The sequence below is a fragment of the Apteryx rowi genome, unplaced genomic scaffold (assembly GCF_003343035.1).
Source record: "Apteryx rowi isolate R43461 unplaced genomic scaffold, aptRow1 scaffold_2, whole genome shotgun sequence".
NCBI lineage: Eukaryota > Metazoa > Chordata > Aves > Apterygiformes > Apterygidae > Apteryx > Apteryx rowi.
This window is the reverse complement of record NW_020448307.1, coordinates 7,120,882-7,147,990: the sequence shown is the minus strand read 5'-3', so window position 1 is coordinate 7,147,990 and position 27,109 is coordinate 7,120,882. Positions and strand designations below refer to the sequence as shown.

General features: G+C 55.3%; 2 protein-coding genes across 3 annotated transcripts in view; one reads left to right on the top strand and one right to left on the bottom strand.

Annotated features, from left to right (window-relative positions):
• The window catches only part of CAMK2A (calcium/calmodulin dependent protein kinase II alpha), a 37,495-nt gene extending 35,140 nt beyond the window's left edge, over positions 1-2,355 (top strand). The window contains exons 15-18 of one of the 2 annotated variants that reach the window (XM_026063219.1): positions 42-117; positions 1,176-1,270; positions 1,674-1,911; positions 2,151-2,355. In XM_026063219.1, the coding sequence (XP_025919004.1) occupies positions 42-117; positions 1,176-1,270; positions 1,674-1,906 (404 nt within the window). In that variant the 3' untranslated portion in view covers positions 1,907-1,911; positions 2,151-2,355. The remainder of the gene's footprint in view (positions 1-41; positions 118-1,175; positions 1,271-1,673; positions 1,912-2,150) is intronic. The other variant, XM_026063218.1, reaches the window with a different exon arrangement.
• An 8,804-nt stretch (positions 2,356-11,159) lies between these two features.
• SLC6A7 (solute carrier family 6 member 7) lies at positions 11,160-27,109 on the bottom strand. The gene is made up of 14 exons (XM_026063317.1): positions 27,077-27,109; positions 20,643-20,823; positions 19,286-19,417; positions 18,417-18,651; positions 17,520-17,658; positions 17,027-17,161; positions 15,692-15,795; positions 15,010-15,134; positions 14,275-14,387; positions 14,061-14,192; positions 13,601-13,700; positions 13,081-13,181; positions 12,690-12,857; positions 11,160-11,378 (listed from the first exon to the last, which is right to left on the bottom strand). Exons 1-14 carry the CDS (start codon positions 27,107-27,109, stop codon positions 11,160-11,162), a joined length of 1,917 nt encoding a protein of 638 aa, XP_025919102.1.

Here is a 27,109-nt window from a genome sequence, read left to right as displayed (position 1 = left end):
TGCTTTTGGTTTTTCTCCCTTTTTTTTTTTTAAACCAACAGTACGGAAGCAAGAAATCATTAAAGTAACAGAGCAGCTGATTGAAGCAATAAGCAATGGTGACTTTGAGTCCTACACGTGAGTGTGACTAATGCAATTTTGAGCCGGGGTCGGGGCCTGCTGGTTGATAGCTCAGCCTACTGGAGTCTGTGCTAGAGGGAATCATGCTCTCCCTGTAAAAACACAGCCCATTAGGTTTTACTGCTGTCAAGGGCAGAATGACCAGATTGACATGGAGGTGGGGCACAGAGAAGATCCAAGACAGTCAAGAGACATCTGCTTCCAAACCTGATGCTTCTCTCATACTAACTGACCATGTCTCTCTGGTCTCATAACCATGGATGAGCCCATTTTCTGGTTTGCAAAAAGATGAATAACTGTAGATGTGATTTATCATAGAGGAAGGAACATTGCATCCATGGTATTCATTATATCCAGATCGCCTTAGGGTGCTTGGTAAGATAACTGCTTTCCACATGCTGAGCTGATGCTCCTTGGAGTACGCTTCTGTACCCAAGGCCTATTTAATTAGTTATTTCTGAGTGAGCTCAGGTCTTGATTCCTGCCTTAGAGAACAGCAGCAGGGATATTTCAATACAGAGCAGAGAGAGTTAGGTTTTTCCTGCTGTCTTTCTTTTATCTCTTGCAAAGAAGAAGACAGTATCTTGAGAAAGTTTAATTGGATGTGGCAACTGATGGAGAACTCACCCTGTCTCATTTGAGGAACCCAGCTAAGTCCTCGGGCTAGAGGCGAGGCTGTATAGGCTTCCTGTAGAGTGCAAGGATAGAGGTCCTCTGAGAGCATTTATAGCATTAGACTTCTGCTCTGAATTGCTTTCTGGAGAGGCCTATCTCCACAAACTGTGGAGAGGGCCTAGCAAAGCAGCATGGACCTTCCCCCATAACATCTCAGTGCTCTAAGTCCCCTGCCCCAAATCCTGCAGCTTGGTTTAGTGAGCACAGCTGTTCAGGGAAATACTTCTGCGTCAAGGTGCCTTGGTTTCAGACTGAGGAGAAGTCCTCTTGAGCACAAGCCGTTTGGGTTTTGCAGAACCTTATTCATGCATGCTCTCACATTAGAACCAGTGAGGTAACTCCTTTTTCTCTCCCCTTCCCTCCCCTTCTGGCCTCCCCAGGAAGATGTGTGACCCCGGAATGACTGCTTTTGAGCCTGAGGCTCTGGGGAACCTGGTGGAAGGCTTGGATTTCCATCGATTCTACTTTGAAAACCGTAAGCAGCCTCTTCCCCTCCCAAGGGACCATTTTCACCTCCCATAGCCTGTTCTGTCTTTTGACATCCATCAGCTTGCTGGACAGAAGAGGGTAAGGGTGATTTTTGGGAGCATCTCTGAATCTCTGGCTGATCTGAAAGATCCCAGGAGAAGGTGAATCAAGGCTGTTAGGTCAGCTGGGGATGGGCTGGATTGCAGAGGAACTGTTTGGTTAGCTGTTTTCTAGGTGGACTGTTACCCATCCTAAGCCCCGTCAATGCAGCGTTTACCTGACCCCTCCAAGCAGAGAGCCTAACCTGAAGGAATTCCTCTTCCCACTTTGCTGTCATCTTCTGCGACTGGCAGAGGGAAAACAAAACTCTTTCCCCTGCCTAAGGCCACCTACGCTTGTCCCCTTTCCAGTGTGGTCCCGGAACAGCAAGCCTGTGCACACAACGATCCTGAACCCCCACATCCACCTGATGGGAGACGAGTCCGCCTGCATCGCCTACATCCGCATCACACAGTATGTTGACTCAGGAGGGATCCCCCGCACCGCCCAGTCAGAGGAGACCCGCATCTGGCACCGCCGGGATGGCAAATGGCAAATCGTCCACTTCCACAGATCTGGCGCGCCCTCCGTCCTACCGCAGTAAGCCCTGTGAGAAACCAGCACTAGGGGCTTGATGGGGCCGGGAGCCACGGGGTGAGGGAGAGAATGGTGCGGGCTCCTTGCAGCGGCAAGGGTGCAGAAGGGATGAAATCATCCCCCGATCTCTGTGGTGGTGGGGAGATGGCGATTGCCATGGGAGGGTGGTGGCCAGAGGGAGTGGGGAGAGGATGGTCCATCAAAGGGACATCAAAAGTGAAAAACCTCTCTGCCCAATTTGTGTTTTTCAGTTGAAGTGTGGGCCAGCCTGTGTCAGGTTTGTCACTGACTCACTAACAAGGGGAGACCCCCCTCCAACTCTTCACCTATGGGACTTTGGCTGTTGGCTCTGCTGCTTGGTTCCTGCTGGAATTCCTCTCGCTTATCACCACGAACATGCAATGGCCCCACCGACACGACACACGCATTGAATCGAAACCCTCCATCCCACCCTTTGCAGCCAGCCCCACCAGGGCCTTTGCACTGGGCCCCCTTTCTCTGCATGAAAGAAGAGAAGAGAAACTGTAAACAAAAAAAACCCAATCATTTGGCCAGTGAGAAGAATTATGCCTGGGGTAAAGACCTCCACCCACCACTACATGGCATTCCTGGGCTCCTGCATGTCCTCACAACCCAGCATGTCTCATGAAATGGGACAGGACTTGCCATCTATCTCCATCCCCACCTCTGCTGAAAGCCTCAGAGGCCCCCAAGAAAGAGGAGCGCACGGAGGCAGTTTTGAGCCACTCCATGCTGGTTGGGGCTTGGGTGACCCTCTCTTGGCACCAGTGGATTTTGTCTTGCTGTTACTGTGGTCCCATACCTGATGCCATTGCTCCCACCTGCTCCCGCCTTGGACTCTCCCCAACTCGAGCTCTCACTTCTTGGCAGCCTCAACTGAGGAATCTCATTTTAAAGCATTTGCAAAATTCAGCTTCCAGGCACCTCTGGGTGAGGAGGGATTTATTTGAATGGGTGAGTAAAGGCTATCTTTTATTTTCTCTTCCCAGGAGTGTAGGCTGGCTCCTTCCCAGGAGGGTGAGCAGGTTTGTGCCCTAGCCCTGGGGACCTGTCATGCCGATAGGCAGCGTGCTGTCTGAGTGGGGACACTCTCCCTCCTTCCTCCCTTCTCCCTCGGGAGCAGGGACTGGAGAAGCTGGGAGAAGAGAGGAAGAGTATGCAACCGCTTCCCGGCGCTGCATCGGCCCAGCGAAGGAACCGGTGGCTGTGGGAGCGGAGAGCTCAGCTCTCTGAGCGGCGGCCAGGCATTGCCACGAGGATGGGCTTGGCACGGTAGCAGGCTCTCCTCCACGTACATCGCTGCCTGCACCCTCCTCCCCGCCCAGCATCCTTTACCCCCAGCTGACTTGGCACCCAGCTCTTGTCCCCGCCGAACACCAACCTCTGCCCCTCGCATGCAGCACCCAGAGCTTCTCCCAGCGCCCCGAACCCGAGCACCATGGCCCTCGCCGTAGTGCTGGAAATGCTGGTGCTAAGGCAGCCAAGCTGGCCACCCATTCGAGATACAAAACGTCATCGCCCACGCGACACCTTCCAGCAAAGACGAGGAATGCAAGCTTTAGTAATAAAACTCTGCAGAATCTGATCATGCTTCGAAGAAACAAACAAGCCTTTAGCTATCTCTTCTACTTTGAGCGCATGCCTTTTTATAGCAAAAAGAAAACAACCTACTGTGTATTTCGTAACTTGATTTTGAGTATTTGCTGACATGGATCTTTATGTAATAACTAGAAACATTCTTTATGTAATAACTAGAAACTGTTTGGGGCRGGGGGGCGGGGGGGGTTTTGGGGGGGTTGCTGTTTTTCGTTTTGTTTGCCTTTGGAGTGGGGTTGTAACGAAGTGCCGTTCCTATTGGGACCCCACGGCCGCATCCCAGGGGTCAAGCAGTGGAGCCGCCCCAAGCTGGGTCGCCCACCCTGCGCCCCGCAGGTGGCTGTGGCGGCGGCGAGGCCGCTGTGGCTCGTCGTGGTTGCTCTGGCTGGGCGAAGGCGGCAGCCTCTTGGGCACGGTCATGTCCCCAGGGGCTCTTTCCAGGCCCACACGGATTTTCCTGAATGGCAAAGCCAGGCAGCGGTTCTTCGGGAGCCATCAGCACGTGGTTTTCAGGATAGAAGACAGGGCTGGAACGGGGAATTTTGGTATCACCTCTTTGCCTTCAGGTAGAGGTCCGAGAGGCGTGAGGGTGGTTTTTTCTGGTAATCCTTCCGTTTCTTGTTCTCTTTTTTCCAACTGGAACTTCTTTGCTCGTTGATGTGAGATTACTGCAGTGCACTGCTGCCATTGGGGGACTTTCTAACTGCACTCTCTTCATCTGCATGGCGTTTAACTTTCTAGACGGTGCGTGTATTGAAAAACAAAGAAATGAACAAAAAAACGCTTGTTTTGGACATAAAAAAGAGGAAAAAAAAGACAAAAAAAAAGAAATGTTTTCTCCATGTAAATTCTGACTGTGTATTTTGCCTTTTCTGTGGTTTTGAATGCTTTGCTCTCTGTCTAGGCAGGGACAGCTGCCTCACGAAACACAGCCACATTCTTGCAGACTGCAAAAATATTTTCCCGCTGGATTGAGGGGAAGAATCCAAACTGTCGGGGCATTAACAGTCTCGGAGAGTTGTTCAGCATGTCCCACTGTGCAGGGCGGGGGGGTGATCATTGCTGGGAATGTGAGTAGCAGATGCCATTTTGGGGGGAAATCACACAGGTTCTCCACGGGCACAAATGTGTGTCCCCGTGACCTTGGCAGACCTGTGCTCTTTGACAGCGGAGCTACACTGGCTTGCAAGAGTTGGCCCCAAAGCTTTCCTTAAGCAGGGAAAGTCATGCAGGGAGAGGATTAGCTTTTAAGATAGAGTTTGGGTGTTTTTATGAATCTCTTTTTCTTCCTGTAGTCACAGTGCTGAAGTTTTTTCATTTTTAAAGGAAGGATTCAGCTCTTATATAGTTCGCTCTCCTCCTCTCCCAAGTTGTCTGTGAAGCCAGCCCTGGCAAGTGTCTCTTCCACTTCTTGATGCCCAGGCTCTCAGGGATCGACGGGAGGCAGATGAGGAAGGAGGTGGCCATGCTGCTGTGGCCGGTACTCTTCCTTCGTGCTCACAGCATGGCTCTGAGTTGCACTGCGGGAAAGATTTGACTTCCGCCTGTTTTTAGAGCTGCCGATAGCTGTGTGCTCAGATGGGCCGTGAAGGTGAAACCGCTTCAACAACCGCAGCTGGAGAGAGGTTGGCCTGAGAAGGGAGGTACGGTGGGGTGACGGGGATGACAGATAAAATGCTGGGGTAGATCCAGTCTCCTTTCACTGAGAGCCCTCTTTGGGCAGTCAGAGCCAGGGGAACATGTTGGTTTCCAGAGTGACTTTGAGCTGTCTTCTTGGAGGTGATTTCTCCTCCTTGAGGCTTCCCTGTGGTCATCTCTCCAGGGACAGGTTCCTCTGGAGGCAGCTGGATGTCCTTGCAACACCCAAGATGTTCCAGATCAGTTCAAACAGAAGCAGAGTCTGAGGTTTCAATTCTTTGTAGTCTTCCAGTCATGGTGAAGCCTGACCAAGGAAGACCCGACTTTCCACCATCTGCCCACACTGGCAGCATTAAGCACCTGCACTTTAGGGGTCTGTTCTGCCTGGTTTCTCTCCCTACCTCCCCCTGGTTCTCCAGTGCAGGTTTCTGTATCCCCAGAGCATCTCTGAGCAAGCACTGAATAAACCACCATCCTTTCTTTTAGTAGCCATGATGAACAGCTTCTGTCTCTGTCTTCCTCTATATTCCCTGGTTTCTTCTAAACTTGCAGGGAAACTAAAAAAGACCAACTATCGCAGCCCTTCTTTGGCTGGCAGAGCAAGGGACGCCGTGGTTGCATCCCTGTTTGTAAGCTAGGCAGTGTCTACTGGCATCACCCCAACAATCTCAGCAAGGCTCTGGGCTGACAAGGTCCAGGGGACGTTCCCAATAAGCAATATGGATGAAGCCACCTTGTTGGGAGGGAGTTTCTGCCATAGACCTCCTGTCCACATCGACCTCGAGGCCAGAGACCATGCTGCGGCACTTTTAATTTCCTAGTAGAGACGTAGCCTGACTCTCACCTGGTTGCCTGGCCAACCAGGTCAAACAAAACTCAGAAGTCCTCCAAATCAATCTTCGCTTCCATTTCTTGCAGACCACAAGAAAGAGCTGAGTCCCAGCACTTGTTGCAGTGGTCTCAGGTTCCCAACTCCAGATGTGGGTTGGGAGTTGTCCCTTTTCCCTTCCTGGCTGGCAGGGCCCCGGTCCAGCCTGCAACATCATCATTTCTCAGGTCTTGCTGGTGCATCCCCTCTGGAAGAAGAACAGGCCACTCTGGGCCCTTCTCCACCTTTTGCTGGAGAGAGCGAAGGCTCTACTCCTAACCCCAGCCAGGGCAGCCCTTCTCCCCTGAGGAGAAATGCCCCATCTGTCAGGTGCCAAACTTCCACCTGACCCCAAACCTGCTTCCCCTCCCTTCATCCTCAGTGAATTTTCACCCCTGTGGAGATGCAACGGTGGGAGCCAGCAGCAGCAGAGGTGCCCGTGGGCAGCCCAGCCTGGCTCTGCAGAGGCTCAGGGCAGCTCAGCTCTCCCAGACCACCCACACCATCCACAGCACTGAGCTCGTGGCCTGCTCTGCAGGCCATGGCAGGATCATAGGGGAGAACCAGCAAAACCTCTTGCTGTGTTTGAAAGGGCATCCTGGCATGTGCCTGACAGAGTGCTGTGGACCAAGATGTGTTTCCCAGCAAAAGATCCCATGATCGTCTCCTCTGATCATCCTAGGACCTGGCTGACCCTTCTTCCCTGCCATGGGACACATCTCGTGGCATGCACAACATTCTTGATGTAACCACCACTAAAAGGTGGGCTTGGTTTGGTAGCCAAACCTTGTTCTCCATCCTTAGGGATCCCTTGGAGGTAAGTACTAGTAGGGGGGAAAAGTCCTTCCACTAGTGGGATAGACCTCTCACCATCACCTATTTCCAAACGATCCCTGAGCAGGTCCCAGCTCATCAGTACCAGACAAGGCAAACCCAGACTTGATCAGGTTGTGAACACATCAGAGGAGAGGCCAGTGGCCCTGGGGCGGTCCAGCCCCAAGGGCCACCCTGTGGCTCCCCTACCCTTGGTTGAAGTCCCTCCTCACCAACGGGTCCCTCCTCACCAACGGGTCCCTCCTCGTAGCAAGGCCTCCACCCTGTTGCTGACTGTGATGCCAGGGAGTGGGAGAGGGGATGATGGAGGGGGGGAGTATGCTGAGTGGCTCCTTCCGTCTTTGGGTTGTTGTTCCTTTTTTCTAACTGTTGCACAATTTTAGGGCTTTTGTAACATTTTTTGGACAAGCAGGGAAAATATGTTAACAGTGGTTTAAGTAAAAAAGGAGATCTCTCTCTCTTATATATAATATATATATAAAATATATATACATACAGGAAATCTCTATGGAAATATTTATTTAAGATGATTGCAAAAAATATATTATAATTAAGAATATATCAAGCTTTGTCACGTAACAAAAATCAGACCCCGGGGAGAGGGAAGCTGCCCGTCTCCTCGTGTCTGTACCTCCGTATGGTTGCAGCTGAAGCCTTTTTCTCTCTTTTGTAAGTGCACTCGAACTGTTGAGCGGTGTGACCGTGTTGGATTCATCGGGGGCTTTGGGGGGGGATTTTATTTCCTTTTTCTTTGTTTTTGGAACCTGTGGCTGTGAACAGAATGATCACTGCTCCGATCCAACGCTACATTTGGGGAGGGCGGCGGGGGGACCGGGTGCGGGGTGGGCGCGGGAGGGAAGGGCGAGTGTCAGTTTTATTCTTGGTGTTCAAGTGCAATAAATAGCTACAAACTTCTGAGCATGGAAACGGGTGATTCTCCGTCACTGCAGTGACTCAGGCTGCCTGCCGCTGCCTTGCCTCTCCCTTCGCGACGCTCCCTTCTTCGAGGGTGCCCAGGCTCGGGTCGCACCTCGGGCAGCAGCAGAAGGTAGCAGACCCTCTTTGCTCGCCGGGCAGGGGTGCTGGGGGTGCAGGGGCACCCTGGGCTCCTCCTGACCTGCCTTGCAATGGTGCGGCGGGCCCACGAGATGTCAGCAAAAGACCGTTCCTGCGGGCGCTCGCTCCCCTTTTCCCGGGCCTGGTTCAGAGCAGGAGCGCCGGGAAGAGGCAAGGGGCAGGGCTGGCGCTCTGCATGCCCCAGGCGCATCAGGGACCTGCCCCAGGGCTACCCCCGCCTCACCGAGACCCATTGCCATCCCGGCAGCCCTGGCCACGTGGAAGAGCCTTGCTAAAATTTGGGAGAAACCCCTGAGCATTCAGGGAGAGGGAGCCAAACTGGCGTGTGATGGGGATGCAGGGAGGCCAGCGTCGAACCCTGGGCCCCATTCCACGTGCAGGGTATGAATGCATGAGCCGGTCCCCAGAAGCAGGGCATCCTGCCCAGCCCCGCTGCCCTTCAGCCCACCCCACATCACTCCATGCACAGCCACACGCAGACCGGGGGACGTACTGTTTGCAGACGCCCCTGTCACCTTTTTCCCCTTAATTTTTCCCCTTTCAGCCTTGCTCCCTGCCGTATCCTTGGCCCCAGCTGCAGTCTCTGCCCTGCCCTTCCCGTTGCTCTGCACCACCTCTCCCATTTATCACTGTTGCCAAGGGAGACCCCAGCAGAGTGGATCCCAGGATTACAAGGGGAATTTAGGGAATGTGGCCAGAACCCCATGTGAGTAGGAAACAAGCTCAGATTCGTGCGGAGGCCAGAGCAGCAGGGCTGCAAAGCTGAGGGCGGCGCGTGGGCTGGCTCCGTGCTCTGCTCGCAAAAGTAACTTGGGCTTTAAGCCGTGAATTCAGTATTCAGTAAACGTTTCCTAGCCTTGCCTGGGCCAAAACCCTTGCTCAGACCAAGGCATCTCCACTTCTTCACCTCGCGACGCCTGACCTGGCTGCCGGCTACGTCGCGCAGGGCAGACCCCTGCGCGCGCCTCCCCGGGGGCAGGCTCCCCACGCCGGCGGCTGGGCAACACCGTGACCTCCCGGGGCCTCCTGCTCGGCAAATAGTGTCAAGGGTAGAGCGAGGGATTCATTGGGGCCATAAATGTTTATGGCTGGCCCTCCCCGCTCCCCAGCCGCCGCAGCCTGAACTTTCCATCAGCGACGCTTTTATGGCCAGCCTCTAATGATTAACTCGGGGGCTAGCGGCCGAAGGTGCTTTCCGACACGGGGGCTCTGCTGGAGACCCGCGGGCCGGAGGAAGATGGGGCCAGGGCAGGGGACCCCTGGGAGAGCCGCCAGCCCTGCCGGCTCCCGCCGTGGCGGGGTGCAGGACTGACGGAGAGGAGGATGTCAAAAGCAGTCAGTGGTTGCGCGGGGAGGAGGACGGAGGCAGAGATGGCCGGGAGCAGAGCTGGGGCCGCACTTGGCATCGCCAGGGCATGGGGAGGGTGTGCGGGAGGGACGGGGTGGTGTGGGAGTTGGTCCTCATGCTCTCRGTGGAGCAAAGGGAATAATTCAACCCCCCCGAGGAAGAACATAGGCCAGCGGTGGGGAGAGCTGGGTTTCCCTCCAGTGCCTGCAGCCAGGTGCACACCGGCAGGGCAGCCAGCTCGGCGTTGCTCCCGGCTGGGTGTGCTGGACCCTGGCCGGCAGGACGGATGGTCCAGGCCCTGGAGGGCTGCAGGCAGCCCAGTCTTCTCTCTACGACAGGCTGATGCTGGAAAAACCTCGTGTGCCAGGGCTGCCTGGTCCATGGCAATAATGCTGGGGTGGGGTGGGGGGCGCCTCCCTGCCCTGCCCCCCTGGATGCCAGGATGCATAATCCAGGCATAAACCCTAATTTCCCTCTTTTACCTGAGTTTTGGCTCTTTCTTGACCAGGACAGAGCATTGCAGGACAAAGCCCTGGGGTCTGCATYCCCCCCATCCCCGGAAGCCCCCCTCAATGTGCCTTTCTCACACTGTGTCCAAGCTCCTCTCCCAGGCAGGAGCCCCCAGGCCCCTTGGTAGAGGAGGCAAAGTTTGCATGTTGAAGACCCCCACAAATAACCCACRTGGAGTCACACGCTGCTTTTTAATGGATAATGGACGATGCACAGGGGGAAGGGTGCACACAACCCCRGGGGCAATGGGGACGGGCGGCTTTGGGTCCAAACAGCTCTGGCCAGGACATTCCCGGCACCCTGCAGACAGGGTTCAGACATACAGGTACGGGACAGTGCAGACAGCACTGCACGGCAGAGTGACAGCCTCCTCATGACACAGGACCCGGGCTGAGCCGCCCCAAAATCCTCTGCAGGCATTGAACCCAGCACTTTGCCTTTCCCTAGGAGGGGAGAGCAGGGACCAGCTCTGCCAGCAAAGGGGCTCCAAGAGCTCCCACATGCCCTGGAGCAGGGTCCTGAGCTACAACAGCCCTTGTCTCTGCCAGGGGGATGGACATGGGTCCTCCTTTGGCTCTGGGTCAGAGCTGAGACCTGACCTCTTGTGTGCATGGGGAACGGGTCACCCAGCCTCTTCCTGTCCTTCCAGTGTGCCCCGGCCCTGCAAAGCACCACGAGGATGTGCTGCCCTGACCTGCCAAGGTCTCTGGGAAATCTACATGCTTGGAAGGGCCCAAACTGTTTTGTTCATAAAGCATTATTCTTCTTCTAATTGTTTTTTTTTTTTTTAATGACTTCTCATTTATTAGGTCAGATTTCATTCCCGGGACACTGATCTGCCCTTGTTTTGCTGGAGCACCTCCATGTAAGCAGAGTGCCCTGGCACACACCTTCCTCAGAGCACGGAGGATGTTAACACAGTCCTTTCTCACATGTGTTTGTGGATAATTGGAGTTAAATATGCATTAGCAGAGAACAGACGGACGCAGAGGGCCTCATGCTCCCTGCCTCACTCAACCCCAAACATCCAGGCAAAGGGTGGGCAGCACGGGGTCCTCTCCCACCTGCTTGCAGCGCATGGGCTGAGGCCAAGGGTGGGATGGGCGTAATCGGACACTTGCACCAGACACCATCACACAAATGCACAGATTCATCACACAGCTTGCCACACTGAACAGGAAACACCTCAAGGATAGCGGACCCAGCAGCAGCCCTCTCCTGATGAGGCCAGGGTGGTGGCAAGGAGGTCAGTAGGGTCTGCAGCTCATGACTGCCCCCCGCATGGCCCCCCGGCCAGCCTGAAGTGCCCAAGTGTGACCTGTGCAAGTTTTGGCGTGACCACCCCAGCCCACGAGGTGCCAGGGCCCCTCACATCATGGATTCCTCCTCCTCCTCCTCCTCCTCCATCTCCCGGTCCACCTCGATGGCCGTGTTCTCGTAGCTGGTGATGCCTCCATATTTTCGCATGTGGACCATCAGCGGCTTGGGGGACTGGCTGCCGGCCAGGGTCGCCACGTACATGCCAGTCCTGTTCTCCTCCAGCGACGGGCCCCAGTCCATGGTGGGCCGACTGGCTTGCTGGATCCTCTGTGAGAGGGCAGAGGCGGAGGGAGCTAGGGCTCCTGCTGTCGCACCAGCCCCTGCTCAGCTCCTCGACCATCACCCTGACCCAGCAGCTCCCAGCCCCTCCAGGAAGCAGGTCTGCTCTGCTACCCAGTGCAGACCGAAAGAGCCCCTGGAGAAGATGGAATGAGGCCAAAAGCCTGACCCAAGGCTGGCTGGGAAGGCAGCTCCATGTAAAAGCCTGGAAGGTGTTATGGTGTGGGGGTGCTGGTGGAGAAGGCTTGCAGGAGCTAGGAGCTATTGCAAGGCTGTGGCTCTTTGTGCAGGAAATACCTTTCCCAGATATTTCCTTAGGTCATTGCATGGTCTTGGTCAAAACGTGGTCTGCCCTCTGCTAGTGCCATGGAGCCCCTCATCTCTAGGCACAGCCCTGATACACGCAGGAGGGGTGCTGGACGTGCGCCGCTCTGTGCACAGACTGCACCAGTGGCATAGGGCTGGAGAGGTCCTGCAAGGGATTAGTGTAAGCCAAGGTGGTGGCTGTCAATGCCACTGCAGACAGTGGCTGTCCCAGGCCAGATGGCAGCTCATATGGCTGCCTGGGAGGGCTGCTGCCTGGGGAGGGCACCAGCTCCCGTGTCTCTACTTTGAACGGCCTGGGGAGAGCAGCAAAGGACAGCTAGGGCTGGGAAGGCTGTAATCAGCCAGGAGGGTGCCCAGCTCACTGAGCCTGCTCCTGGGCAAACCCAGAGCCCGTGCCAGGCTGAGGCAGGGCCTGGCCCGGGAATGGGACCTCGCCGTGCCCAGGGAGCTTGGAGCAGCTGCCTGCCCCGGCCACTGTCTGCTTTGTCTCAGGCAGCCCAAAGCCTCTTCCCCTTTCATCGGCTGTGGGTTAGGCTGCCAGGCAGAGCCCCTTCAGTGCCCTCCTTGCTCTGTCTTTGCCCATGCAGAATGGGTGCAAAGTCCCACATGGCCATGCACATTSCACCAAGGCCGCTGGGGATGATGCCCTTCCCTAAAAGGCAAGGTATAGCTGGCTTGTTTTGGGGGCTGGCATCCATGGGGCTCCCCATGGGAAGCACTGTGACTTAGTGCCTGCCTGGCATAGAGAGAGGCCCCGCACAGCTAGAAATGCCCTGGGACACTGCTGGAAATATCCTGGGACATGCTGCCGCTCACAGCCTGTGGGCAGGAAGGAGGGACTGGGATGCACATCTCCAGGAGAGGGGATACAGGAATTGCTGGAGGATGCAGGCCTGGCAGGGGCTCGTGCTTCCCCTCATCCCAACACTTTTGGAGTGCTCCCCAGCAGCAGTGGGCCACAGGTCCTCCTACCTCCCACAGCGTCCCTTCTTCTCGTAGCACAGCCACCACCATGCCAGCAGGAATCATCAGGCAGGAGAAGAGTCCCATGAGGATGCCCAAGACCTCAGCCCAGGCAGGGAAGCGGTAGCTGCCGTACTCAGAGGGCTGGTACTTGACGATGTTGTAGACCAACAGGGCCTGCAGAATGGGAGGAGAGTGAAGTCACCCCAGACACCTTCAAAGGATTCACTCAAACAGAGGCTGGAGCCCATAGAGACCTCCCAGGAGAACCAGAAAGATTCCCTGGGCCTGGCAGAAACCAGCAAGAGATGCCAGGAGAGTGACTTGTCACACTGGGATGTCACCCCAGAGATACTGGCATCACTACAGCACCATCCAATCCTTCAAACCAAGCAGTTACCATCATTGTTGCTGGGGACAGGATCATCCAGCAGGCTCTGAAGTAAGGCCCTGGTTTGAAGCCCAGCATCATGTGAATATCTCGGCAGAACCTCTTCATGCCTGGAGGAGGAAAAAGGACACGGACTGAGAAATTGTGATAGCTCCAGCACAGCCAAGTGCCTATACGAGGCTGCCCTGCACCAGCCCTGGCCAAGGACATACAAAAGAGCTGTGGTTTGAATCCTCCTCCACAGCAAGAAAGCATCTCCCCTCCTGGATGGGAGAGGCAGGATGGGGGGTTACAGTCAGTGCTGTTTGAGGGACCAGGCTCAGTGCCCCAAACACCCATAGGGAGGCGATTCCAGCGAAGGCCAAGGAGAAACAAGAGCTTGGAGAGAAGGTGTTCAGTGCTCCGTGGCGAGGTTGCTGGCTTGCCCATCTGTTTCTCTAAACCTCTCCCTTCGTCATCCTACTGCTCTCGGGCAGACAGCCTACTCTTCCCCATGTCCTTGGTGGGACAAACCCCCCCCCCCCCTTACCATAGACACGTGTCACCACGAGGCAGGTAGTGATCACCACCACCATGAGACCAAAGCCAGCGCTGTAATCATCCAGTAGGACCAGCCAGTACATCCCACCCTGCAGAGGCAAAACACAGCAGCCAGTGTCTCCAGGAGGACTCAGAGTGGCGCCCCATACACTGCCAGCCACATCCTCTCGTCTTTGGGGACGTGCCCATCAGCCCTTCCTGGGCACTGGGGAAGATCGGGCACCATCAGGAGTCCCCACTCCCCATGTGGGGTTGGTGCAGGGACATGATAACACTGTGTCACTCCCCTTGGGACCTCACATCTCCAGTAAGCCCAGGCTCACTGGTTGTCTCTCTCCAACCTTGTTAGCAGATGCAAAATGTGTCTGTGAACCTGGCTCCTGCCCTAAGCACTCCATAAAGTGAGGCCCTAGCAGGTCCCCACAAAGCATCCAGCCCCATACCCTTACCTCCGTCGTGAGGATGAGCCCCATCAGGAAGAGGGCGATGCAGATGGCAGCGGAGAAAAAAGCTTTCTTTGGCCGCAGGTAGTAGGGAAATTCATCTGTCACTGCTGTAACGATGGTCTCCATAAAGGCAAACTGAACACAAGGGAAAAGAGGGTTCCCTGAGCCCCCTGGGCTGCCTGGGCACTGTGGCTGGCTTGGTGGACTCTGTCCTTACCTGGCTGTCCAGGCCCAAGGTTAACAGCATGAAGAAGAACAGGAAGGACCAGAATGGAGAAAGGGGAAGCATTGTCATGGCCTGGGGGTACACCACAAAAGCCAGGCCAGGACCTAGGGGAGGCAAAGGACAGCAGGGTGAAAAGGGGGTGACGGTGCCAGGCACGGAAGGGATGGAAGAGAGGAGAGCCCAGCAGAGTGGGAACTATGGTGGCAAGTGGCCTGGGCTCTTGCAAGATGGGCAGGAGGGGTCTTGCAACAGGGTGGAGTGATGCAGGAGAACCAGACAGCTTCTCACTTGAGGCTTCATTAAAGACTGCTTAGTGTTGCTAAAGGTTTGCACAGCAGGAAAAGGTCTCCCTCCTCCTCCCCCCCCCCAGCCCACTGCGCATACAGCTCCATCCTTCATGCTGACACCTTTAGCTGCCCTTCATCCCTGGCCCTGAATTCACTTTACAGCTGGCCCTCATGTTTTGTACGGGCCTGTTGGACACATCTGCAAAAGCCCCAGGCACAGCAGAGCACAGGAAGGCCTGYGGCTTCCCTGGGAAGGTGGCCGAGAAACAAAGTGTGGGCAGGCTAGGATTGCCCACCATTCTCATTCCGGTCCTTGCTCTGGTAGCTGAAGGTGCTATAGRGGATGAAAGAGCTCCCCACACCTCCCCTTCTCAGCTCTGGCTGTTCCACGGTGCACCCAGGCAGAGAGCAATGGAGAAAGGTCTTCATTTGGCCTCACCTGCTTTTGCCACTTGGTTCACAGGGACCCCGAGCTCCTGGGACATGTATCCCAAAACAGAGAAGATGGCAAACCCTGCCAGGATGCTGGTGATGGCATTGCCCAGGGTCACTATGAAGGTGTCCCTACAGAGGAGAAAGCGATTCTCTGAACAAACCCTTTCCTTCCCATCCCACAGCAGTGCAGGGTGACTTTACCAGCCCAGGGTGCCACAATTCTTCTGCTGAGCCCCTCTTGATATATAGTTTCCATGGGGGAAAAGAAGCCTRTATCTAATGACATGGGTCACTTTGAGGGGTTCTTCCTAAGCTTTCTTTCCCATTGGGATAAGCACGTAAGAAGAATCCTCCTTCTGCCAGAGGTCTGCAATGTATGGTAGGGACAGGACAAGCATGCATGACTGTAGCCTTGAACATCCCCTGCCTTCAGCATCTGCAGCCCAATACTTCTGAACCAGGTGCTGTCTTGATGTTTAGGAGATTTTTCTTCCACAGATCCCTCTAATCCTTCTCAAACCTTTGCAAGCTGTCTGGTATCTGCATGGTGCTGGGGCAAGAAGCACCACAGCGTGACCGCGTGCTGCACTGAGTGAAGCTACTGGGTTTTGAACCCACCAGCTGAGATTTTTCACCGCACTTCCCCCCACATCTGTGATTTTAGCAAAACAATAGCTGGCTCCCACCTGTAGATATTCTGATGGAAAGTGTTGTAGGAGGCGAAAGTGAGGAGGCCCCCAAAGCCTACCCCAAGGGAGTAGAAAATCTGCAGAGCTGCCTCGATCCACACCTGGGGGAAGGAAACAGGTCTGAGGAGAGCAGTGGCTTGGAAATCTTTCCCCAAGGAAGAGGGGATGAGAAAAGCTTCTCAAGATCCCCCAGAGTACCTGTCTGTGCATCCCTCCCGTGCAGGGTTGCTCCAGCCCTCCAGGCACACAAAGCCCGTGGTCCTTGGGTCTGGGCTTTCCCACACAAAGCTCTCCAGCATTTCCTACTCCAACTTACAGGAATCACCCTAGAAACAAATTATTCAGGCCCCCTACTAGCACTCCAGGCCTGACTTTACCCCAGACTGCTGTGACTTTCCTCTTGGCTCCAAAGGGCATATCTGGAGAAGAGAGTACATGGACCTGATGGCTCATTGCCATATGCACTCCACAGATCCACCATCACCTTCGATAAGAGGGTTTGAGACAAAGGTGGACATTTTAGGGACTCTGCAATCAGGCTGGCTGGAGATGGAGAATAAGTGAGGTCAGGTGCCAACCTCACTTGCCGCACAAGCTGGCTGGCGTTTTCCACAACCTGCTTTGCCTTTGTGGGGCTATTTGTCCTTCTCCACCCCAATGGGCAGCTCCTGCCTGGGAGCAATTTGCCTGGGAGCAATGTCTTTGCCTTTCCTTGCTACCACGCTCGCCTTTCTGAATGGCTCAGCTGGCTAGTGGAAGGGCTAACAAGAACGTTTTACAGCCAGCCCAGCGTGGCCTTAAGAATCCTTGTAAAACAGGGAGGGGTCTGCCACCAACACGGCTGACGCAAGGAAACTCCCTGCTCTGCACGCCGTGATCGCTTGGGTAAAACAGAGCGGCTACATCCAACCCGATCACACCCAGGCACCTCTCAGCCCGTCACCAGGGCTGGGCTAATCTGCTTGTGTTTCGGGTGCCCACAGGAGGCAGCAAGTACATGGTCCCCCAAACGGAAAGCAGGAAATGCAGGCACTGGGCTGTGCCATGTGGGAAAGGGGTATACACAGGGTGTGGAGGTCATGCTGTGACTTGACCTGAACAGCAAATGTATTTGGCATGGGAGCAGCCCAAAAAGAGGGCTTTGGGTCAAGTAGGCGGCCAGAAAAGGCATGCAACTGCGGGAACGTGGCATGCTCTCCCCTGTGCTGGAGAGGGCATGCTGGTGCTTTAAACAAATTGCACAAAATCCCCACCATGCTGCGAGCCACCAGACAGATCTCCCCATGCCGGGAAAGAAGTCGGGGACCCAAAGGAAGACCAGCTCCCACTCACCTTGGAAGACAGCAAGTGATCAAACTGAGGCGTGAGGTAAAACCTGATGCCCTTCCAGGCCCCCTCCAGTGTCACGCCGCGGATGAGCAGCATCACCAAGATGAGGTAAGGGAAGGTAGCAGTGAAGTACACGACCTGTGGGAGAGCAGAGGCTGCTGGAGACCTGGGAGCAAGACCCCGGCATGCTCACTCCCTTAGCACCCTGTCCCCACGACAGAAAGCTGCTTCGCCAGGCATGTCCCTGCAGTGGTAGGGTCCTGGGGATGCAGCAAGGTTAGTGACATCAACACCATCACTGTCTTCATGTGCAAGCCATTCCCAAAGTGGCCTGTGTCCAGTAAATGTCACTTATTGGCCTCACTGGTATTTCCTGGATGCACAGAGATTGCAGGCACTGGCGGGCATCACTGTAGGTCGCCAAAGAGACCACTTTGATCTTCCAAGTCGATCCCCTTAAAGCAGAAAGGCAGTGACTGATGACTCCAGCCCTTACCTTGCCGGAGGATTTGACTCCCTTTAGGATGCACAGATACACGATAGTCCAAGAAAGGAGCAGGCACAGACACAGGTTCCAGCGGATGCTCCCGGGATCCCCGATCCCAGAGCTCCCTTGGATGTGCAGAACATACCGACTAGGGCAAAAGGAGAACCGCTAGTGAGCAGCCATGGTCACCCGCCCTCGGCCCACCAGACACTCCACATCTTCCAGCAACCCTCTCTGAACTTAGCAACGCCTCTGCTGCAGAAAATAACCATGTCAGAAACCCCAGCAATGAGAGAGCAACAGGGAGCTGGCAGCTCTTTGCCAGGGGAAGAGGAGAAGTCGGTGTGGTTTCTTCACCATGCATTAACGGCCCTGCAGGGGAAAGCCTGGCTGGTTGAGAGTAAACTCCCAGTTGGTCCAGAAGCGGGATGCATTTCAGTCTAACATATCTCCAGGCCAGCAAAGCAGTGTCAAATCAAAAGCTTCCACCTCCTCCAAGACTCCAGCATAGCTGAACACCTCCCATGTTCACCTGGCATCTAGGGACCTCCCAGTCCCACTCATTCTCTGCCAAAGAGGCACCGCTGCAGCACGAGTCTCCTGCAGTGCAGCCATGCAAAGGCAACGGGCACCCTCTGTCGCACCCCTTGGCATCTAGCTAACCAACTAGCTACCCAACGCAGATCAGACCACAGCAGAACATGGAGCCAGCCATCCCATGGACGTGATCCCAAGGGCGAAGCTGAGATACCGTGTACATCCACACAACAAGAGCCCCACACTGCACCCACGCATGCCCATCACGCCATGAGACACACAGCACAGCCCCATCACCCCCAGCCCCATCCCAGCACGGTCCCCAGGGGGACACCCACCCCAGGCCCACAGTCGGGCTGACCTCTTTACCTCCAGTACTCCTCACTGGGGCTGACGGTGTTGGAGATGTTGACAGGGAAGGTGGCATTTCCTGCCTTGATGACATGGTGGTCCAAGCACAGGTCGGTGTTCCACCAGTTGCCGCAGTGCTGCCAGGGCAAGTCACTTGTTAGGGATGCAAAGAGGTAGAAGAGAACGTAAGCAATGATCATATTGTAGTAAATGGCCACCAGGGAGACGATGAGGATCGTGCCCATGCCAACACCTGGAGGAAGGAGAGGGTAAAGAAGGAGGAGTGAGCCATCTCTCCAGAACAGAGCGCATCCAAAGGCAGGGTCAAACACTGGATTTCGGCACCCTGATAGTTAACCAGCTCCAAGTTAGAGATTCATCTGTCTGGATGGAAGCCTTTTATTGCAGTTATACCATCTGGACAGCCAGCCCCGCACATGCCATCTCTGAATGCATAAGAATGGCTGATCTATTGCATCAGCCAGATGATTTTACTCCAACTCGGTGCTAAGAGTAAACGTATTTGATCTGACCTTTGTTTAGTTCTTACCTTTGTTTATAGCAGTCGTTGCTTATATTATATTATTATCCATTATTTGTTATATTATATTGCTTATATATGCTATATTTTGAACACTATATCTGGTTTAATGGTTTTCATACAGTTTCTAGAATTGATCATGACATTCAGCGCCTTTGAAGACTTGTAGATCTTACATCATATCTTGCAGCTACTAAAATGGTCAACCCGGAAGTCCAGCCTGCTCTACCTTCCCCCAAGATTTAACCTTTGCTTCTAACAAGAGCTTTGAAGATCACAGGATGATGCTGTGGACCTATGTCCTCATCAAGCAGCTCTGTGGAGGATTTGGGTTTCAGTCACGCACCTTTAAAGAGTGGGCTTATCTTCCAGACAGCAAGTGGCCCCAGGCTGGAGAATTGCCCAAGTGACAGCTCCATGAAGAAGATGGGGATCCCACAGATGGCCAGCATGATGAAGTAAGGAACCAGGAAAGCTCCTGCAAGAAGCAACCCCCCCCACCCCCAGCAAATTAACACAGATCAAACACCTGAAGCCCATCTATGAGAGAGAATAAAGTTTATACTACATCTGACAGCCTGAGGGATCTCGAATATCTTGCACCAAAACCTGGAAGGTAGCAAGGGCCAGCAGCTCATCAAAATGCTGGTGAGGACTGGTGCTGTCCTGTTATCTCCTAGGCTTGGCCCTGTGGGCTTTCCTATCCGTCATGAGGTGGAGTCCGACGAGGTCCTCAGTGCAGAGTTAAGTGTCCAGTTTAACAGCCCATATTTCAGCTAGGAGCTTGTAGTCACTGCTGCTAGCACATGCTCAGTACCCCAGACGTGTACTCTGTGCTTGCAACAACCTCCCGCTCCCTCCTAGTGAGTAGCCAGAATCTTTATTTTGCAGCCCATGTGCAGAAACAGCCCCTCCATCACATTTGCACAGCAGGAGGCGGTGACTCAACAGGGAGCACGCAACCTCCTGCACCTTTGCCAGCTCTGGCTTCCGTATCCCAAGTGTGTGCTGAGAGCGCCCGGGGCCAGGAAACTGTTGAGCTCCTGGAGGAGAGTGTGTGGTTAATGCAGGAGGAAGGGGTTGTGATTCACGTGTTGCCATGCTTTCCCACACACACAGACGCTCTTTCTCCTTGAATCTTTTGCAGACATCCTGAAATTCTCCAGTTACTATTGCATGTGACAAGCAATTGCTCTGGGAACAGACCAACAAACCGGTCACTTCACAYCATCACTGTTGAGTTCATGTACTGCTAAAGGCTCACAGTCCCCCCTTGATATTTGGGAAGCACTCATGGGCTCCTGCTGAGTCCTGGAGGACACCAGGCCAAGGTGCTGTTGGAGGCCAAGGGGGATTCTCAGGAATGAAGCTCCCAAATGCAGGACACAAACAGCAGGGTGGCATTCAGTCCAGTACGAGGCTCGTCACTGGGGATCTCGCCAAGGCCATAAGTGTGGAGATGGGCTGGGGAGTCCCTTCCACACATTGGTACCAAGCTCACAGGCTGGTTAACACCCTGCAGCAAGCATGGAGGGTCAGAGGAGAGCAGATGGGAGGCAATCCTGGTGCCCCCTGCACTTTACCCCACAATGACAAATGTTATTTCCCAGCCCTGAGCAGGAGAAGGGTATCTAGGTAGACACAAGTCCCACCAGCCCTGCTCACTGAGGGGCAGACGTGCCATGCAAAAGGCGACCGCGTACCTCCTCCATTGGTGTAAGCCCTGTAYGGGAACCTCCAGACGTTTCCAAGGCCCACGCAGTACCCGATGCAGGAGAGGAGGAAATCCAGCCGCCCCGTCCAGTTCCCTCTGTCTTCTGGGTATGCTGAGCCCAGGTCCCCGTCCTGACTGCTCGGGCTCACCAAGAGGTCTGGTGTTACAGGCTGAGCAAGAGAACAGAGCAACAGGAGAGGGTGGACCAGGAATGAGGGAAGGAATAAAAGTGAGGAAAGAAGAGTAGGAGAGAGGAAAGGGGCCGGGACACCCAGACAGCAGGTGTCAAGGAAGGAGTGCTGAGATTTTAGGTTTGAATCTGTGCCCCCGAGTCACAGCATTGACATCTGTCCCCTAGGGATCCCTTGTGCAGGCAGCTCTCTGTGCACCACCAAACCCAAGTTCCCAAGAGGCTTTTGATTATAATTCAAAGCAAGCCCATGTCCTGCTCTGCCATCAAGTGAGGAAGGAGGATAAACACGATGACGCATGGCCAGAGCTCTCCCGGGAAAGGCAGAATGACCCRGGTTCCCCTTGAGAGGCCAGGACCGATCTTGCAACCCCAATTTCCCAAGAAATAGTTTCACAGGGCCAYGATAATCTTTTCTGATCTCCTGCGAATCATGGGCATGAGGAAGAGCCATCTTGGGAGTGCAGGGGAACGTGGTACCCACATCCCGCATGCACCCTGCCATGCAGGGCACTCGACTGCCATTAAATGTTGTGTGTGCTTTTCACACTTTTCCAGCTGCCAAAAGCCAGCCGTGTGGGGATTTAGTGATGCGCTCCCAGTGGTCCCTGTGGAGCGAGCTCCCGTCCACGCTTTGCTGCTCTGCCCTGATCAGTGAGGCTCAGGCAGCTCTTTGGCAGGCAGGGGATTAACCCATTCCCTTCCTCCCCGGATCTGCTGCAGCTCTGCAAGAGGGAGGTGCAAGCCCTGCCATACATTTGGGCTGRGGTAATGCACCATGAGGGCTCCTCGGCATTCACATCTGTGTGCACATCTGCAATGGGATGTTTGATCCTTCCACCTTCCCCGGCTGCTGTCCCTGGCTGTGCGGGGAAGTGTTTCCCGCTGGCTCCCGTCCCACCTGCAGTCACCAACACTAAAAGCCTCAGCCAGCAGCTGCCGGATGGGATCCCACAGGAGATGATACCCCACTGAGCAAGACCAGCAGCAAAAGAGGGTGGACAAGCATCCTGCCCAGCTCCCTGCCTGCGAGTGTATCGGGTCCGGCTGCTGTGGAGGCATCAGACAGAGGGGCACAGGGAGCCCTGCCAGCACGATGCCAGGAAAAATCCCCAGCTGGGGAGCCCYCCGCTTCTTCCCAGACTCTCAGAAGGAAAAAACAGCCCTCTGCTTGCCTCCGAGTTTGCACAATTTTAGGAAAAGAGCCCATGGGATGTGGCTGAGGGATAGAGGCCCTGGATTTGTGGTGGGAGGATGGAGGGAGAGGCCAGAGYGAGCTGCGGGTCCCCCCTGCACTGGTTCACATGTGCCTATCACCCGCAGGCGACATCCGTTCCCCGGAAAGCAGAGCTGGTGGCCAGCAGAGCGGCAGGCAGCCGGCCCTGCCGTAGCCTGCCGCCCCGCCGTGCCCAGCTAGCACRCCGCCCTCACCACCGCCTCCGCTCCCGGCTGAGCCCACCGGGATGCTCCTGCTCCCAGTTCCCATGGAGACACAGAGCCGTTCTGCAACACGGCCGGCCAGTGGCTGCAGGCTCCCTCCTCTTTCCCAGGTGCCTCCCTGCCACACCAAGCACGACGGCAAACCAAACCCAGYCCCGTCTGGCCAGCGTGCAAAGGCCGGAAACCCCTCGTGGGGCAGGACGAGGCCTGAAACGCTCAGCCTGAAAAAAGACATTTCACTAAAATACAACCATCGTTGCAGAAGCCACCGCTAAAAGCCCATCCCCGCTGGATGCCGGCATCACAAGGCATGGACCAAAAGAAAAGGTTCAGAAACGCAGACTTAAAAATGGAAATGTGGCCCAGATACCGTTGCTATAAAATCCCTTTGCTACCTTGCAGCCCTCCTGCAGCTGTTTAGCACAGCTCTCCAGTTTAGCTGTTTCTCTCAGATAGGGCCACGCCAACTAATTACCCCAGCGTGCGCACTGGGCATAACCCTCACCAAGCCGTGCTCGCGGGCGATGGACAGACCACTCCGCAACGTCCTTCCTGAAAGCTTCATCTGCTAATACCTGTGTTCACAAGGTCTCTGCATGCGGGGAGAGGACCTTTGGGGCTGCCACTGTTTGGCCTTGAGGCTGCTTTGATGCCCAGCCCTGTCCTTCCAGAGAAACAGCTCCCCAGCCCCTCACCATGCCCGCAGAGCTCTTGTTTTCCAGGTCTGCCTCATAGACAAATAACAAGTTGCGGATGAAGCAGCCAGCAGATCATTAAAATCCTCCCAGCTCATCCCTGCACCTCCGGCTGAATCTTCAATGGCTGCAAGAGGGCACTGGTGGAGCAGCATGACCTGATTAAATTCAGGTACCCACCCATCAGCTGCAGTGTGAAAACCGCACAGAAGCAGCAAAAAGAAAAGGAAGGAACCGGCAGGATCATCTCCAAACCGTGAAACCATGGCATGGTCTCAGCTGTCCTCTTCAAAGGTGCAGCACTGTAGCTGCTCAACCCCACCCTGGTGACAGCTCTCCCCTCGTTCACACTGGCAGCTAGAGAACCGCAGGATAGATTTGGGACCTCAGGGCAAAARCACAGACGTGCAGCAGCCCCGAGCGGCAGCAGCACCATTCCTGCGGGCCGGCCACCAGGCGCGGGACCGGCCCCGCAGGCACAAATGGAAAGCTCATGTGGGGCAGAGACCCAGCGGCTGCAGCATCCACGGCTGCCCGAAATCACGGCCCTGATGCACCACGTCGGAGGTGTTGCCCTAGTTAAAATGAATTGCAAAATGGGATACTTAAGAATTTCAGACCCATTTTTGTCCCAAATAACAGAAAGTCTCACCCTCTTTGATTCATGCTCTTGGAAATCTCACACCCTGGCTCAGTTTCAGGCCCTTTTTAAGGCTTAATGCTCCTTGAAGTGTTTATCATAACACGCATTTTCTTCTTCGGCAAAGGCTGAAGTACAATATCCCTCTAGCGATTTCCACAATGAACTGCCATCTTTCAAAATGGGCTCCATCTTGCAGTTATAAACAGACGGGGACTAAAAGCTCCCTTGGCAACAACATGCTCTTTGAAGCATCATCGCCTTCCGTTATTCACCAGGAGATGCTCCCCAAGAAGACAGCGAAGCAAAGGTCATGGAGAAGAAAAAGCACTTAGTCTCTGGCAAGATAAGAGCTTGCTTCCACAAGGAAATTGCTCTATGCTAATTATTATTGGTGATTTACTTAAACCTGTGCAAAACTCAGCTGGCACAGAGCAGAACCAGCAAAAAGCCAGATTAAAGTTACTCTTTCATCATATTTTGACAAAACGCAGACTGGCGTTGGGGAGTTACTTGGTCCTCGATCAGTTCAGCATTTTGTGTCGTGAACCACAGCATTTGATTGGGAGAAATGCCACCCTAAGCCAGATTTTCCCCCTGTGGAGCCATGCCGGATCCGTGTGCGAGCACGGCGCGTCTGTAACGAGTGAGTCACTTCAGATTAGTCTGAATTGCTTGTTAAACTCTTTAAGAAAAAACTAAAAAATAAATTCAAATGCTTAGAAAGTGAAGCAAATCAGAGCACCTCCRTGGTGTCAAACGGCCCCTGGGAGAGCTGTACCAACCCCGCTTTCCCCAGCCCGGGATCACAGCATGTGCCGGGAGAGGGAGCAAGTGCTGCCGGAGCCAGAGCGAGGGGCTCCAGTGGCGGGAGAGCGCTGAGGCCACAACAAACTCATTACAGAGATGTCCTGAGCACTGGGGAGAATGCACAAGCAAGTCCCTCACACAACTGCAAATGATAGTGGCTTTTCATCTGAAAACGCTGTTTAGGAGAGCCATGGCCAGGGCCGGGGAAGGAGAGGGGAAGGCTTGCAGCAGCGTGTGTGGACGTGGCAGCGGGGGGACGCACGGTGGCTCACGGGGGCTCTCGCCCACGCATGGAGGGGCTTGGCCTCCCCCGCTAAAACAGGCACCAAGACTGGCCCTGACAAGGCAACTCACTGCGTCTCCACGCCGCCAGCAGCCCCACATGGGGGAACRCAGCAAAATCCCGACACCTGCCCTCCCCGGGGCCCGCTGGCGTCGGGGCAGCGCCAGCCGAAACCCGCCTCCCACCCACTGGCCTCCTGCATCCAGGTGATGGACTGTGTGACTTAGCCCATTCCTACCCAAAAACCCACAGCAGATAAGCAAACAACTAAAAACATCCTCTTCTCTCTTCCAGAAATGTTGTCAGGGAAGAGCGAACACGAAATCCTTTGAGACTGAGAAATGCCTTCTTCTCTATTAAAGAGGAATTTCCATATGCCAAAAACATGCCTGGTGACGAGGCATAAGCTCCCAGCTCGCAGATGGAAAGCGGATGAAAACCCGAGGGGAAAGAGGCCATGGGGGCGAGGGCCGGGCCGGGCAGTCGGTGCCGCGTGAACCCGTGCAGCGGCTCCCGGGGCAGGTCRGAGACGGCCACCCCGAGGCGCTGGGGACGGCAAGCACCGGGATGGACAGGCCCTCGCCTGCTCTCCAGCTTGACCTCGACAAGAGTGTTTTTGGGTAAYGAAGGACAGCAGGGCCCTGGGCAGCATCAGGAAGGGGGAAAAATAACCCTGGAGACATCTGCTTTTCATTYGAGCTGATCACTTGGGGATTAAACAAATTCCTGAAGAAATGTTGAACAGGATCACTAACAGCAGGGAAATTATTTCAGGTATCTCCCCAAGCCTTTGGAAGGGACAGAGACAACTTTTAATGGATCTTGCAGTCACAAAGTCATCTGAAAAACTGATTTSTAGGGAAGAGGAGAGGGAAAAGCTGGACGATGCCTCCAAAGAGCCCTGGGAGGAACTTAGGAAGCCCCGAGGCTGCTGGAGCTGTCAGGTATCTGCAGGGTCTCACCAGGCCAGTGCTGGCTTTGCACATCATGCCCAATATCCTGGGAATTTCCTGGCAGGGACCAGACCATGCTGGGTTTTCGTTTGCCCGGCAGCACGCGCGGCATTTGGTGTCCGTTGATGCTGGAGGCACCGTGTCCCGTGTTCAGCGTTAGCCCGGCACGACACAGGGAGCGGCATCGCAGCTGGGAGCATTGCCCGGGCGCTCGCAGCTTTCGGGCGATGCTCCGATAAGTACTGAACGCCAGGAGCAGCAACATGGCACCGCAGGGGAGCTGCGCCTGGCACCCTCCACCCTGCCACCACCGACGGATCCCGCACGGGCAGGGCACAAGGGGGTCGGTCCCCAACACGGGTGACGGGAAGCCAGAGAGTGCAGGAGAGCAAAGGCGCGTGGAGGGCTGCCTGGTGGCAGCGGAGAGACCGAGCCAGGGATGGAAAGGCCTGAAAGCGGAGGGTGCAAATGGGGTTTCTCAGCTCCTCTGCCAGCCTCTAAGGGGCACGAGGCGAGTGCAGGAGCCAACACCACCTACCCCCCTTTAAATCCTACAGCCAGGAGGAAATCCCAGATGTAAGCAGGAAAGTCACTGACACCTCCTTGTGCTTGCTCTGGTGGCACCAATGCCCCCCTGCACCATCCCTGCAAGCCACAGCGCAGCTGCCCCAYGCTGCCTTTTGCAAGGGCTACCAGGGCAAGGAAGGGTCCCGGGGGTGCAGAACAAGGTGCACGGGGAAAGGCCGGGTGAGGGGASGTCAGGAGCAAGCAGGGGACGGGAGCCCGAGCCGCAGAACAGGAGAGCTGTGCTGACATCCCCTGTCCTCCCCCAGGGAGCTGGGCAGCACCCGGGGCTGGCAGGAGCAGTGTCCCCCGCTGCSCCCCAGCATCCCAAGGACCCGCGTCGCTGGGAGACAGCCCTGCACCCACCTGCCACCCCCAGCCGCCCGGCCAGACACAACATGAATCATCCCGCCAGGAACACCTGCACGCGGCGGGGGAAAGGCAAAAGCATCCTCCCAGCATGAGCGGGGACCTGCCAGCTCTCGGCACGGCACGGCACAGGGCCTCTGTGTTTACTGAACTTGCTAATCACCAAGAGGTCATGACAAAATGGCCCTCACCCATCTCTGTAAGCGAGGCCCGATCCCCACTTCGGCCGGCACATTGGTCCCACACTTTGCCCACCCGCAGTCTGTGCAAAGGAGAAGTCTCCCRGCTCTGCCCGGAGGCTCCCGCAGAGGGAGCAGATGGTGGGTGCGGGCAGGGGGACGGGGCTGCAGGTCCGACCCCCCCCAGCCCGGCGGCGTGATGGGCATGCAGGTCGGCCATGCGTCCCCATCAGCCACGCGTCCCCCCCGGCCACCGCATCTCCCGTCCCCGCTGTGGCAGTGCCAGTCGCCGGCTCTCACCTTGCGGAGATGCTGCTGCCGAATCTTCTTCAT